This window comes from Lissotriton helveticus, chromosome 3_1, assembly GCF_964261635.1.
Source record: "Lissotriton helveticus chromosome 3_1, aLisHel1.1, whole genome shotgun sequence".
In the NCBI taxonomy this organism is placed as follows: Eukaryota; Metazoa; Chordata; class Amphibia; order Caudata; family Salamandridae; genus Lissotriton; species Lissotriton helveticus.
The window spans coordinates 1,022,155,196-1,022,168,214 of record NC_136061.1 but is presented as its reverse complement, the minus strand read 5'-3'; the positions used below and the strand labels follow the sequence as shown (position 1 = coordinate 1,022,168,214).

The 13,019-nt window shown below is 52.7% G+C and overlaps 1 protein-coding gene across 1 annotated transcript; it reads left to right on the top strand.

The window, feature by feature from the left end:
• The first annotated feature begins 5,155 nt into the window (after positions 1-5,155).
• On the top strand, positions 5,156-11,928 carry SP9 (Sp9 transcription factor). The gene is made up of 2 exons (XM_078683835.1): positions 5,156-5,273; positions 7,766-11,928. The coding sequence occupies exons 1-2, from the start codon at positions 5,253-5,255 to the stop codon at positions 9,020-9,022; spliced, it is 1,278 nt and encodes a 425-aa protein (XP_078539961.1). The 5' UTR covers positions 5,156-5,252; the 3' UTR covers positions 9,023-11,928.
• The last annotated feature ends 1,091 nt before the right edge of the window (positions 11,929-13,019 follow it).

The following is a 13,019-nucleotide window of genomic DNA, read 5'->3' as shown; positions in this document are numbered from 1 at the left end:
ACCCGCCGCCGCCTCTGCTCGTGCCCGAGTCAGCACATGAAGGAGCGCGGCCTGGGGGCGGCCTCACCTGCCCTGACCCTGCCCCCCCCACTCTCCAGACTGCCCACGGGGGGGGGGGGGGGCAGGGCCTGGTTGTCTCGGTGGCATGTGCCTCAAAAGGTAACGGGATCGGGTAGCCTCTTGGCATTCACCTCTAGGGGATCTGGAGATCCCTTATCATTCACCTTTAGAGTATCGAGGGATCTCTTAGCATTCACCTCTAGAGGATCGGGGGATCTCTGAGCATTCACCTCTAGAGGATCGGGGGATCTCTGAGCATTCACCTCTAGAGGATTTGGGGATCTCTTAGCATTCACCTCTAGAGGATCGGGGGATCTCTGAGCATTCACCGCTAGAAGATCGGGATCGCTTAGCATTCACCTCTAGAGGAACGGGGGAATCTCTCGACATTCACCTCAAGAAGATCGGGGATCTCTTAGCATTCACCTCTAGAGGATCGGGGATCTCTTAGCATTCACCCCTGGAGGATCTAGGGATCTCTTAGCATTCACCTCAAGAGGATCTGGGATATCTGTGGGTGGGAGCGCGGAGGGGGGGGGGGGTGATATTCACCTCTAGGGGGCCTGGGATCGGTGGGGTGGGAGCGCGCGAGTGGTTGATATTGACATACGGGGATCTGTGGGGCACCGTATTTACCTTAAAAGGACCCGGGATCTGCTGAGTGGAGGCGTGGGGTTCGGTATTCACCTCAGATGGAGCCCGGGTGTGCTGTCCTCGCGCGTTCACCTCAAGAGGACCCTGGATCTGTTGGGGTGGGTGCGGGGGGGGGGGGCATGGTAGTCACCTCAAGAGGGCCCAGAATCGGGGACTTGGTGGCGCTCGCTACAAGAAAAGAGAACACGGGTGCTGTAGGGTGGAAGCGGAGTGGGATGGGTGCGGTCCACCTCAAGGGGTCAAGACCTTCGCCATACTCACCAGGAGAGTCATCTCTGGGGCTCCCGTAACATTCCGCTCACGAAGCACGGAAACTCTGAACCCCACAAATCTCACCCAAGCACAAACTGGAGGTTTCAGAGTTTCAGGTCTTGGGGGGGTTGAGGCTGGAAACCTGGGCTCGCAGCATTCACCTCTCTAGGCCAACAGGCCAGCGGGTTCCAAAATCGCTTCCTTCATGGGGCAGTATGATCTTTCATAATTCACCTCAAAGGGGAGGGAGTGAACTTCACAGCATTCAACATGCTGCGGACCTGAAATCTGGTGCCAGGGGTCATTCTCCTCAATAGAAGATGGAACCCGGCGTTCTTAGACGGGCCTACAGGAGAACCTAGAATCTGGGCAGCTTAGCACTGACCCCAAGAAAAAGACACATTTAAAAAACATTCCAAGATCACTCTCCCGATGGCAACCCGAGTAACCGAGGAAACGCACCTCAAGCGGAAGAGAATTATGGCGTCGCAGACCACTCACCAACAGGAACCAGAGGCTCCCACAGCACTCACCTCAAGAAATCCTAGAGCGTTCACCTCAAGGGGTGTCTCTTAGCAAGGGAGTAACCAGAACATGTAAATACCCCCACTGTGACCCTACCTCGAATGCCATCAGGAAAGGGGCGCGAGTAAACCCCACCCACACTATATGAGGCCCCGTCATCCCAACTCCTGTCCATCTGTCTCTACACCCTTTAAGCATTTCATGCATCCATCCATCTTTTCATGCTTCCATTTGTCCTTTCTTTACCATTCTGTCCATCCACCTTTTCATCATTACTCTTCCACCCATCCTTCAAACCTTCCTCTCACACTTTATTCCTTCCTCCTTTTCCCATCTATATACCCCTTTTTCACCCAGCTGTCATTTCACTCTCCTCGTATTAATTCATCCATCCAAACTTCCATTCAGTCGCCCACCCATTCATCTAGCTTTTCTATCATTCCAGCCAATCTCTTTCACCCACCCATTCAAAGTTGCTTTACACTTCACTCATCCGTCCATTCACCCTTTCATCCACCTGTTCATGCTTTTGGCCCTTCCTTCTTGTCACAGGTTCTTTCTTCAATTCATATATTCTTCATTTCACTCTTCCTTCCAGCCCTCCACTGGCAGTGGCATAGCCAGTGCAATGGGGGCCCCAGTGCAAAGAAGGAAATGGGCCGCCTTCTGCTATCTGAAAGATAAAATGCAGAAATAAACAGGGCCCAGAGGCCTATGCCCGTGTCCTGTGTCCTGTTTGTTTCTGCATTTCATCTATCAATAACACCCCTCCCGCCCCCTCCGTGTAAGCTGTGAAAGTGGTAGGTGGGCTTCAAATGCCACTGGAATAGGGTTCTTGGAGCTCCCTCCAAGAGGCGCCTCGGACTCAAGAGGTCAGAAGCAGCGCTAGTGTGGCCCTCGGTCTGTGGTGTTTCAGAGGCTGGTAGAGCAGGGTAGGTCTGCTGGTGGACCTGGACACACTCTTTCCAACCCGTTCCTTGTGCCAAGTCTGCCTTCCTTATGCTGGCCTGGGCTGGGGCTCTGCCTAGAAACTAACTTGAAAAGAGCCTCGTGCATTGCACCACAGCAAACCACTTCTATGTAGTGTTACTTCCACAGCAAGCCAGTGACACACAGCGCACAACAAACCCAACTAACACCCGCTGCAGCACAGCAAACCTGTAATGCCAGGAGCTCTACAGAAACCCACCGGCGCGCAGTGCAGCACAGCAAGACACTGGCAACAAACCCCTCACACTCCTTTGCTCCCCGCTAAGACCTGTATGTTACAACAGTGCACCCCCAGCCACCCTTTTGTGTTCACAAGCCAGTGAAACCAGCCCCCCTGCCATCAGGGGTAACAAGCGCTATATAAATACAAACCTTTTTTTCCCCTCCTCTATCCTTCTGCTATCATTCCAAATCCAAATAACTGACTAACCTATCCACCACTTAAAATGTACTTGCATGTTTCACTATACTAATTCAACACTAATCCTCTATGGGTCCCGGAGTAGAGTGCTACCTGCCGAAAAAGCGCTTCGATGCCTCGTCAGGGGTCTAGTAAGGGCTATATAAATGCAATTACAATACAGCGCATCACAACAAACCAATGGCACGCGACAGCACCCCACTGACACGTACTGCGCTGTAGCAAGCCACAACACAACAAACCACTGACACGCGCGTGCACCAGAAAGCCGATGACACGCCGCGCACAACGGAAGCCACTGCCACACGGTGCATCACAACAACAAATCGCCACTGACACGTACTGCTCTGCAGCGAGCCACTGGCACGTGTTGCACCACAACAAACCACTAACACGCAGTACTCCACAACACGCCACTGGCATCGTCCACAACAGCCAGCGACTGACATTTCCATAAAAGGCACAGAAAAGCCGGGCAGCCTCGCCCCACTGCGAACAATCTCCTAGTTTGGAGAGGACATTGCTATCACATTCTTATTGAACCAATGCTACTGTCCTGTTCGTGAAAACGGTACAGCTGTTACTGATGCTGTTCATATGTACCCAAGAAGCACCAGTTCATATTATTCCACTCACAAGCCCTGCTGACTGCGAACTTTAACATTAGCACTGAGTGTATTTACCACCCTTGATCCCCAGCACTGCACGCGTTGGCACAGTTGATAAATATGGATATGAAACATTCTAGACAGACCTCTACAGTGGACGTGGCTTCCCCTTGACCATCATTTGCAAATCGATGGGTCCCTCTACTGCTTCATGCCAGTGCAGACTGCCTCGGGTGGCATCCGCTCTCAAATGATGGTACCTGTAAGGCAGGTTATTCAGCAGACCGTGTGCACAGCGCCTGCCCACCCCCTCCTCCACCGTCAAAACAACACGAGGGGAGCAGACAAACACGTCAACCGTGACATTCTTCCTGGCCATGGTGAGTGCATTTTACATCGAAGGGCGCTCGGAGGGAACCGTGGCAAGTTCGACAGATCTGTACACCGTGCCACGGAGCTCAGGCACCCCCTGTGGGGTTGTGTACCCTGCGATGCAGCGGGAACGTGCATAACCACACATGCGAACACCTAAGTGGGAGAAATTGCATCAAGATTGTATCCACCTTCTGATATATTTATTAGCGGCGCTATTTTAGGGAGGAAGGTTTTTGAAAGCAATTCTAGTGATTTTGGCAACCATAATTGATTATAATAATGTTTGTAGTATGTTGCCGTCTCAAAAACATATTAATAAAAGTAAAAAACAGAAAAATTAACAAAATAATTAAAATGTCAACGTTAGTGGCTAAAAGACTTGCTGTCCGCCTTTCACCGGGAGTAGGAGTGCTTCTTAATACGACTGAAATGTCAGAGAGATGCACTGTGTTTGGCAACAAACGTGGATGTTCCAGTGAGAGGGCGCCGTCTGTATGGGAAACGCAGAGGGGCGCGTGGACAAAGCGTGCTTGCGACCCCGTTAAAAAATCCCACGGTCCAGTTTCGGTTGTATACTAATTTTATTTATTTACTTTATTTTCGGAATTTTATATAGCGCTTACAAGACCCGGGGGTATCAGAGCGCTTTACAGCATACATAAAAAGAGAAAACATAAGCAATAAAGTACAGTGAGCATCATCAAGGATATTGGGGGTGATGTAAGGCAAACGTGAAAAGGGTTCTGAATTTCTCACCGAGTCCGAAGCGAGGACTCGGGGATGAGCGGAGGGGACCCGTGCCCTCACCCACTCAGCACATCAGCTGATAAGTCTTTTACTTGGGACAGGCACGCAGCTCCCCCTAGCCTGGCGCCAAGTTTGAGGAAATAAACAGGCGAGTCTATGGAAATACTTGGGGATACTTTGGGCACGTGGGCACTCGGGGAGCCTCTGTCAGTGTGTGCTGTGAAGGGTGCCCCCTCCCCCCTCATGCAGAGGGCCCCGCAGCAGCGGGTAGTCTGTGGGCGCCTCCGGCTGCTGGCACGCGAAGCAGAGTCTTCTCCCCAAGCGCGAGCCCGTCCGTGGCCTCGAGTTCCGCATCCCCGGAGCACGCGCCTCCGTCTCTGATTGGCTACCGAGCCGCCCCTGCCCGCGCTCCCTGAGCCCTCATTGGTCGAGAGCCGCAGCCAGCGCTACTTCAAAGCCGGCGCGGCCAGGCTGCCGGAGTGTGGCCGCCGGAGGCTGAGCGGCGGGAGCAGAGCGGGAGAGCTGGAGCCGACCGAGCGGGCGGGCTGGGAGCAGGCACCGGCATCCGAGGACACAGCGGCGGCACCGACACCACCGGGACGCACCGGGGCCGGGCACCCATGGCGACCTCTATCCTCGGGGTAAGTGACCTCACGCTTTAAGCAGTGCCCCGGGGGCGCCGCATCTGCCACCGCCCCCTGTCCCAAAGCAAAGCAGAGGGCCTGTCCTGGGACTACTGCGAATTTTTCCCACAATTATGAATTTTTTTTAGAAAGAAAAGGCAAGGTTAGTTGGCACATTATACCCGCTCAAGTCCGCGAAACAAAACGGAATTATACATACCGCTAATTAAAATACATAAAAGTTTTTCAGTATATTTGATATATTTTCATTGGCTAGCTAGATACAAGTGTGTGTTGGTCTGTACATAGATATGAACACACTGAATATACACGTCAGTATTACTGCTACCAGCCATTACAGAAGGCTGTGTATTTCCCACCTGTAACATTTTTATATGAAAAATTCTTAGTTTAATACTACACATTATAGGGTACGCGGGGATTGAAAAGATCTGCATATGTGTGTGTGACAACCGTTAAATGGCATAATCGTACACAGTGCAGGTTACCATTATCCGTCAAACCAATGTGTGTGTTTACATACCAAATACAAAGTCGGGGATAGTGGCTCTAGTTATGTTTAACACCATCAGTTCATATGGAAATAATTATTGTAATTTTGTGTTTGTGTGTATCTTTAATTCATAGTCATACGTAGCCACGTTACAGGTGTGGGGTATAACAAGGTATATGTACACACACGTGTGTACGTATATCTATCTATAAGTATATAAACAATTATGTGTGTGTATATATATATACACACACATAATTGTTTATATACTTATAGATAGATATACGTATATATATATATATATATATATATATATATATCCTTATCTGTGACACTGATGTAGAGGCTTGCAAAGACTTCCAGTTTCGCTCACTGGATGTGCGTGCGCATGAGTATATATATTTTGTGAAATCGTATGTATGTGTAATATGTACAACAAATGAGATTCAACATGTTGTTGCTCAATCAAGTACTTCTATAGATAGCGTATGCGTATTAATACATTTATCATATATAGACACATTGTCTATGTAAAGGGATCTACACAGACCTCTTTACGCATTTACCTAGGCTAACATCCATCAAATGTATAGTTTTTATTTCGTATTCGAGTCCAAAACTGTTAAATATTAAATTTTTTGGACGTGTACTAATTAATAGATTTTTGTACCTTCAGTCCCAGTTTTTGTGTCACAGTCATAGACACGGTACACATAATTATAATACTCAACAATTTCGACTGGTGCTTAGAATGATTCAGTCTCTGTGCGGCAACGCACGAGCGTACATTCTCACTCACTCTTCACACAACACATTCGTGTCTTTGCTTCAAGTTGCCTAAAGCCGGCGTAGGGCAGGATTCATTTGTCATAGATTAGAAACGTTCAATGGTATTAGATAATAATTATATATTCCTCGGACAAAGAATAGCTCGGCGCTACAGCACAAAAAGCATCCACAGGGCACAGCTGATTATTTTATTGTGATATATATGTATATTACACAGAGCGTTCAAAGAACGGGGCAGAGTATATAGGTAAAATGAAGACCCCCCTGGGGTGGTGGGAGCTTTCAAAACGCTGTCGGTCTCTCATCCCAAACGGACACGTATGTGGGCGTTACTTCCTGTGAAGCGTACGTCTTCCTTAAACAGCAGAGAACAAGACATGTCTCCAGCCCTCTTCGGTATCCCAGGAAGATTTATTGTAGCCGGAGGTGAATGGGTGAAATTCCACGGGTGGCGTGCGTTCCACCGCGGCATCTTTTGTTAAACCATGTCTTCTAACCAGTTCAACCTCAAGCTCGTTCTGGTGGGCGGGGGGCACCACTGGGGTCTGCGTGGCCGGAGTTTGGAGTAAAGTGGGTACCGTTTATTTCCCTGTAACTTTCCAGGGCAGCTTCTTGTCTAACAGCACTAACATCCCACCCCGAGCTGACATCGCATAACACGTAGCACAGACTACATGCTTTTCGGACGTGTACAAGAACTTAGGATAGGAAGAAGGGGTATTTTTTAGGGCCTTCCCAAAGCGAGTTAAAGGTCTGATGTGTAGAGCCATTTATCAGAAAGGACTGGCATGCCACAGCCAATAAATCCAATCCATGCCCCCTCCACACAGCACCACAGTGAACACCACTGATCCCTGCTTTGACATGGAGTCTCTTGGGGGGTGCGGCGCAGCAGTTCGGGGGATGCCATGCAGAGCATAGGGGCATGCCATGCAGAGCATAGGCCTTGAAGCGAGTCCAGAACCTGGGGCCTGACCACCGTCTTTTCCCACTACTAATGTCTCTGAAGCTCGAGTTGGAGATCACCTGGGGGTGGTGGGCAGATGTTGGGGCATGGGTGAGTGATGGGCTGGTTTTCTTACATGCTGTATGTGTGGCAGGTGATAATTATTGGATGTCAGTGTAGTAAGTAGGAAATCCTGACGAATTATCACTGTACTGATCACCCAACATGACCACTGATGCATTTTTCTTCTTTCTCCCCCAGGAAGAGCCCAGATTTGGAACCACGCCTCTGGCCATGCTGGCTGCCACCTGCAACAAGATCGGCAACACCAGCCCCCTGGGATCCCTGCCTGAAGCCAGCGCCTTCGCCAAGGGCAGCTTCCACCCCTGGAAGCGCGCCTCCTCCAGCTGCAGCATGGGCGGCTTCACCGTGGGCAGCAGCCGGGCCTCCAGCGGGCCGGGCTCGGCCTCCAGCGGCGGCGGCAGCGCCTTCTGCCTGGCCTCCACCTCGCCCACCTCGTCAGCCTTCAGCAGCGACTACAGCGGCCTCTTCTCCAGCGGCATGGCCTCGCCCCAGGACGGGGGCGGCGGGGGCGGCGGCGGGGGCCAGTCCGCCTTCATCTCCAAGGTGCACGGCTCGGCCGAGGGCCTGTACCCGCGCATGGCGCACCCCTACGAGCCCTGGTACAAGGGCGGCTTCCACTCGGCGCTGCCGGGCGAGGTGGGCGGCAGCGCCGCCTCGTGGTGGGAGCTGCATGGCGGCGCCGGCTCCTGGCTGGAGGTGCAGAGCCCGCCGCTGCAGGGCGCGCTGCACCCGGGGGCGCCGCACTACGGCGCGGACTTCGGCTCGCTCACGCACTCGGCCTTCAGCTCGGCCGGCCTGGGCTCTGGGGCCTCGCACCTGCTGGCGGGCGGGCAGCACCTGCTGGCGGCGCAGGAGGCCTTCAAGCCCGTGCTGCCCTCCTACGCCGACTCCAGCGCGGCCGCCGTGCTGCTGCCGTCCGGCCCGGGCGGCGGGGGCGGCGGCTCCTCGCGCTCCGCCCGCCGCTACTCGGGCCGCGCCACCTGCGACTGCCCCAACTGCCAGGAGGCCGAGCGGCTGGGGCCGGCCGGGGCCAGCCTGCGGCGCAAGGGCCTGCACAGCTGCCACATCCCCGGCTGCGGCAAGGTCTACGGCAAGACGTCGCACCTGAAGGCGCACCTGCGCTGGCACACGGGCGAGCGGCCCTTCGTCTGCAACTGGCTCTTCTGCGGCAAGCGCTTCACCCGCTCGGACGAGCTGCAGCGCCACCTGCGCACGCACACCGGCGAGAAGCGCTTCGCCTGCCCCGTCTGCAACAAGCGCTTCATGCGCAGCGACCACCTCAGCAAGCACATCAAGACGCACAGCGCGGGGGGCGGCGGCGGCAAGAAGGGCAGCGACAGCGACACGGACGCCAGCAACCTGGAGACGCCGCGCTCGCAGTCCCCCGCCGAGCTGCTGCTGGGGGGCAAGGACTCGCTGCCGGGGGACTCCTAAGAGGGGCCTGGGCCTGGACTGATGATGCCCCTCGAGGGACTGCCCCTGGACATCTATCTGCCCTCCCGAGTGGGGCTCTGCCCGGAACTTGTACCTCCAGAAAGGGACCATCCCGTGAACTCCAGAATGGGACTGTCCCCTGAACTCTGACCTCCAGGAAGGGACTGTCCCCTGAACTCTCCTCGTGTGAGCACAATCCCTTGACATCCTGAGTTGAACATTCCCTGCAGGTCTATATCTGGGCGGGCCTGGCCACGGCTCTCTCTTCGGCGCAGGGGGACAGGTTCCCTCATCTCCGGGCTGTCACTCCTGGGACATCACTTTGCAGAGGTGGCCACTGGCCTGGCACTCCGGTCTCAAGGGGTGGGAGCGGACGTGCACTCTGCTCGCCTCTGAAGGCCGCTCCTGTGTCTAGTACTGTAATGTCCTGGGTAGGCCCCTTTCTGGCAGTGCCGCGGTGGCTCATCCACTCCAGCTCCTTTCCACAATGAACTTAACTGAAGCCAGGCGCACAGCTGACATCTGAGCTCTCCAAGGGGATATCCTTTGACTTTTTGAGTCTTTCTCTGTGGCTCCCGAGGAGGGGCTGCCTCTGTTAAACAGAAGATTGGCGCTGCTCCCTGACACCCATACAGCCCCAAGGCGTTATGCCCCTTCTCCGTGGCACTACACTGCATCCTAGCGCTTCACGCAGATAGTGTCCTGCAATTGCACCCTGCGCTTCACACTAAGGCGGCCCTTTCCCTTCACTTTTACATTGGTTTAACCAGAGGGCGCAACGCCCACAGAGAGGGCCCGGCCCCTGCATACTACGCCTCACGCAGATAGGGTCACATAACTACATCCTGCGCTTTACACAAAGGCGGCCCTCCCCGTCTCCCTTACTTTCCTACAAGCCGAGGGCGCTGTGCCCCTTCATGCTCCCCCCCCCAACATCCCCTGTGAGTGCCTTGCCTTGCTCCCTGGCACTCCTACTACCCGAGAGCGCCAGCCCCTACATCCTCCCCTTCACGCAGATAGGGTTCTGCAACTACATCCTGTCGCTTCGGGCAGAGGGCCCTGCTCCCCGGCACTCCTCTAACGGGAGAGCACCAAGTCCCTACATTCTGGCACTTCACTCGGTCAGCTCCGAGGGCTCTGTCTCCAAATGCTGTCCCTCAATCCAAGATGGGCTTGTGTACTGCTCAGCACTTGTACATCCTACGCGGGCCTTACCTCCCGGAACGCCTGGTCCCCAGGCTCTGGCATTCTTACACCCAGACTCTCTCCCTACTCCATGGCACTCTTACTACCACTACTTGCCTGGCTCGCACTCTCAGACTCTGTCGGCTCTGACCCTTTTTCCTGTCTCTCTTACCCCCCTCAACTCTACTCCGAGTTACCTTTACACCTTGGGGGGGTGTGCCGGCTCAACCTGCCTCTCTGCTCCCTGGCATGTCTTAAGAGGGCCTAATTCGCTGTTCTCCGGCACGCCTTGGGAGGGTCCAGCCCGATGCCCCCCTGGCATGCCATTGGAAGGTCCAACCGGCTGCTTCCTGTCACACCTCGGGAGGGCACATCGCGGTGCCCCATGGCATGCTTGGACCCTGAAAGGATGTTGCTCCTTTTTATGTCACTCTAAAGCACGCCCCGTCTTCCTAGTTATAGGCCTGAGAGTGCACCGGTCACTGGCCCATTAAAGGCCGGTGTTTCTAGTCACCCGGTGACGTGCCAGAAAATGCACTGTTTATCCCAACAGGCGAGAGAAAGTCTATATTCACGCAGTGTGATCTCACTCGTGGCACTGGACCTATGGGGGTGTGAACTGCTACTCATCCGTCAAAAGCGCTTTGATGTCTCCCCAGGAACACCAAGCGCTATATAAATGCAACAGTTGCGATGACTTGAGGGTCCTCACCCCCTTCCCTTTGGCACTTTGGTCCTGGGGAGGACCCCGTCCCCGTTACCCAAGGGGGCCTGCTGCCACTCCCTGGTAGTTGTAGGGTTGAGAGCGTCCTGCTGCCACTCCCTGAGGCCCACGCCCCAGGTACTGCTACCCCTCGGAGGGCCCGTACCTAGCACTGTTCCACCACCTGCGAGGGCCTGCCCCATATACCTGCCTGACCCTCATACCTGCCCGCCCCTCATATCTGCCTGGCTCTCATACCTGCGGGGGCCTGACCCTAGTGTCTCATATCTGGGAGGGCCTGATTTGACACCCCCATAGCCACACAGCCTCTGATGGCCTTGTCCCTAGCACCCTTACCAGCCCACCCCAGTTCCTAGAAGAGCAGGTCCTTGGCATTGTTCCCCCCTCTAGGCCCTGCCCTCATATCCCGAGGGCTCAACCCCTGCCAACCCCCCCCCCCCCCCTTCTCCCCTTTCAGAGGGCCCTGTTTCCACTCTGCACTTTTATGTCCTCGAAGCTCGATTTGGCAGATAGAGTTTTCGGGTCACCCAGGAGATTGGTTGAACCCCGCCAGACACTTTCAAAGACACTGAAACAAATCAGCGCTCAGACACAGACGACAGACCCCTATGAAAGGAGCTCAGTGCAGCCTGAAACCCGGCGAAGCGCTGTACTCCGTATGGTGGATGCCACCGGCCGGAGGCCGCCGGCAACATGCAGGGGCGTCTGCGCCTCGTTTGCACCCGCAGCTGCTGACTTCGCCCGCTCCAGAGGTCTCTTTCTTTCTTTCCTGTACATTGCCCTTTCAAAACCCTTCTTTTCTTTGTGATTTCCTGAAATTCAGGGAGTTTTAATTTTCGATGCACTTTGTGGAAGTCGGTATATATTGTAAGATATATTTAAAACCTGTTGAGTTGAACTTTCAGTCGCAAACGTGTACATTAAAGTTAAGGCAAATTAACTGCCTTTATGTGTATGGAGAACAATCATGATTTCATTTTCGTATTATTAAAGGACTCCGAACATTAGATTTTCGTTTTTTTTCTATTTTAGTACACAAGAGATTACAAATGTTTCCTACAAAAACGTACACTGTCACAGATTTAGAAGTTTATATTTACAGTACTATGCAACACAACGGAGAGCAGCGAGTGTTTATATATATATACGAGTGTGTATATATATATATATATATATATATATATATATCAATGAGTACTGTGTATATATATACACATATATATACACAGCACAATTTACACAATGCTTACTGTTCACAGGAGCTGTTTAAAACCAGTATTGTTTAATGTATAGAAAAGTTGTACACTTTTCCACGTTGTCAAATTTTAGAATGCGTAACCGATGGTACATTTTATAGAGCTGAGTTGAGAAATAATGAGCAGTTATCTGTCTAGTCTAGTTTGCGATGTCCCCTTTTATAGCTTTATTTGAACTGGCTATAGCGCTTAAAAGCGGTCGAGTTGTGACGGCACTCCAGAGCGAATTAAATAATTGTATCCAGTAGACATGTGGATGTTGGTAATGCATCCAGCGGAGATGTGGGCTTTGTTAATGTCTCGGATGAAAATTCGGCGTTTTTTAATTTAAGGAATTTAAAAAAAAAATACATTTCCGTAGAAAACTATATTGTGATGCGAGATACCGCTAGAATTGTTTTTCTTAACAGTTCAACTTATTCTTCAAAATCCGTATCCATCAGAGACCATTTGTAACTGGTCAGCTGTAAATCCCCCGAAATAAATAAAATGATACATGGTTTTAAGGGAACAGTGCCCATAGAAACGTGTTGACTGCACGCAATACCGCAGGAACCTTCTGCGCGATCAGTGTTTTTTTTGGCCGGCCTCCTGCCCCCCTCGCTGCCCCACAGACTCTGCGGGCCTCGGCTGTCTCCCCGGTGTATAAATCACCGCAGCTCGCACCGCGTCCACGCACATTTCACGCTCAAATGGAAGCCGTGTAAAATGTTATTAATTTCGACTTGAAGCACACTGCAGCCCCCCGTGCCTTGTCGCCCCTATTAGGGGCTCGTGTTTTATCAAATCTCTAATTAATCTCGCAGACATCGCCAACTTCTCCGCTGGGGGA